This window comes from Plasmodium fragile (assembly GCF_000956335.1).
Source record: "Plasmodium fragile strain nilgiri unplaced genomic scaffold supercont1.194, whole genome shotgun sequence".
NCBI classification, from domain to species: domain Eukaryota; phylum Apicomplexa; class Aconoidasida; order Haemosporida; family Plasmodiidae; genus Plasmodium; species Plasmodium fragile.
The window spans coordinates 3,643-5,246 of record NW_012192774.1 but is presented as its reverse complement, the minus strand read 5'-3'; the positions used below and the strand labels follow the sequence as shown (position 1 = coordinate 5,246).

At 45.4% G+C, this 1,604-nt stretch overlaps 1 protein-coding gene across 1 annotated transcript in view; it reads left to right on the top strand.

Annotated features, from left to right (window-relative positions):
- Positions 1-116: 116 nt before the first annotated feature.
- The window catches only part of AK88_05642 (uncharacterized protein), a gene marked incomplete at both ends in the record, with an annotated part of 5,002 nt that continues 3,514 nt past the window's right edge, over positions 117-1,604 (top strand). The window contains 4 exons of the mRNA XM_012483244.1: positions 117-235; positions 376-680; positions 879-1,235; positions 1,381-1,484. Coding sequence (XP_012338667.1) covers positions 117-235; positions 376-680; positions 879-1,235; positions 1,381-1,484 — 885 coding nt within the window. The remainder of the gene's footprint in view (positions 236-375; positions 681-878; positions 1,236-1,380; positions 1,485-1,604) is intronic.

Below are 1,604 nucleotides of genomic sequence, written 5' to 3'. Positions count from 1 at the left end.
ACGTTACCGCTTCACTTACGTTACCGCTTCACACACATTACCGCTTCACACACGTTACCGCTTGGCCCCCCCCGCAGGTGCAAAGGAGCAACGACAAAATTTCCGCGGAGGGACAAATGAATGATATTTTAAATTGCCTGAGCGCGTTGATCTGCCATGAGAAGAACTCTTTGTGGAGTAACCTGTACTCGCAGGACAAGGACAACACGGGCAAGGTCCACATAAACATATGGAGGTAAGGTGATGGAGGGAGGACCGGCGTGGTGGTGTCGCCACCGCCCCACTGCGCATTGGTCGGTCATCGCTTCATCGGCTCATCAATTAATTCGTTTATCGGTTCATGCGTACATCGGTTCGCCACACACACCCCCACAGGGAGGAGCTGGAAAAGCTGAGTAGGACGAAGAAGGTGCCATGGATATACCTGTGCAAGAAACTCAAAATGATCGAAGGCAACCAGGTGCACTACAACAGCATACTTAACAGATTCAAGATTAATTATGAACCGAGCCAGAACTTCCTCAACACAGAATGGAAGAGTGAGTGCTTCGAGCATTTGTATGAGGCGTTGCTAAAGGCAGACTTGAGTTTACGTGAAACCCTCATGGTGTTTGATAAAAATTTGGACGGGAAGGTTTCCTTTGCAGAGTTCGAACAGGTGCTCAAGGACCTCAACATAGGTAAGTGGCGTTTAACATGCGCAAGGGGGGGTTTATATATATAATTCACCTATGGTTAAAGCCGAACTGGGTTTATCCCGCACACCTACTTGTGGTATAAATCGACCATTGTAAACAGAGCGCCGTGTAAACAGACATTTGTGTCGTTACCGTTTTGCCTCATTTCCTCCTCCTACACGTTGCACCCCCCCCATGTAGACCTGTCGAATGAGCAGATCCGCATCCTTGTACGGTTGATAAACAGCAACTCGCTGTGCAAGAAGGAGAACGCACAAGAGAATGACAAAATCGACGTGGCAGAATTCATTGGCAAAATGAGAGTATGTTATCGACTAGCCATAAATAAAGAGTACACAAACAACGATAAAATTAGCAAATTAATTGAAGCGATCGGGAAACATATCCTGGCCGACAGTGCGGACACAGCTAATTTTCATTACAAGTTTTATGAGGAAAATAATGAGAGGGGTGGATCGGAGAGGAGGAAGAGGTCCAGTGTGGTCAAATCCGTTGCCCTGTTTCAGAAGTTTAAAAATTACGACAATTTTGGAAATGGTGAGTCAGCCAAAAAAAAAAAAAAAAAAAAGATGTGCACACACGCACGCACACACACACGCACACACACACGCACACACACACACACACACACACAGTGAAAAGTGCGTCTTTTACAACACTGCTGCTGCTGACCCCTTCACAGGCTACCTCGATTATGAAGACTTCGTGCGGGCGATCAAAAACTTTGACATGAACAAGATCAGCAAGGAGGTGGAGTTCGACGTGGACGACGAAATTTTGATGGAGGTACGTGTCTGCATGGTTGCCTGCTGCCATGTTGCTGTGGCGTCCGTTCGTTTATTTATATATATTTTATTTATATCCCCATTTGTTGCTTTATATATATATATATATATATATATATAT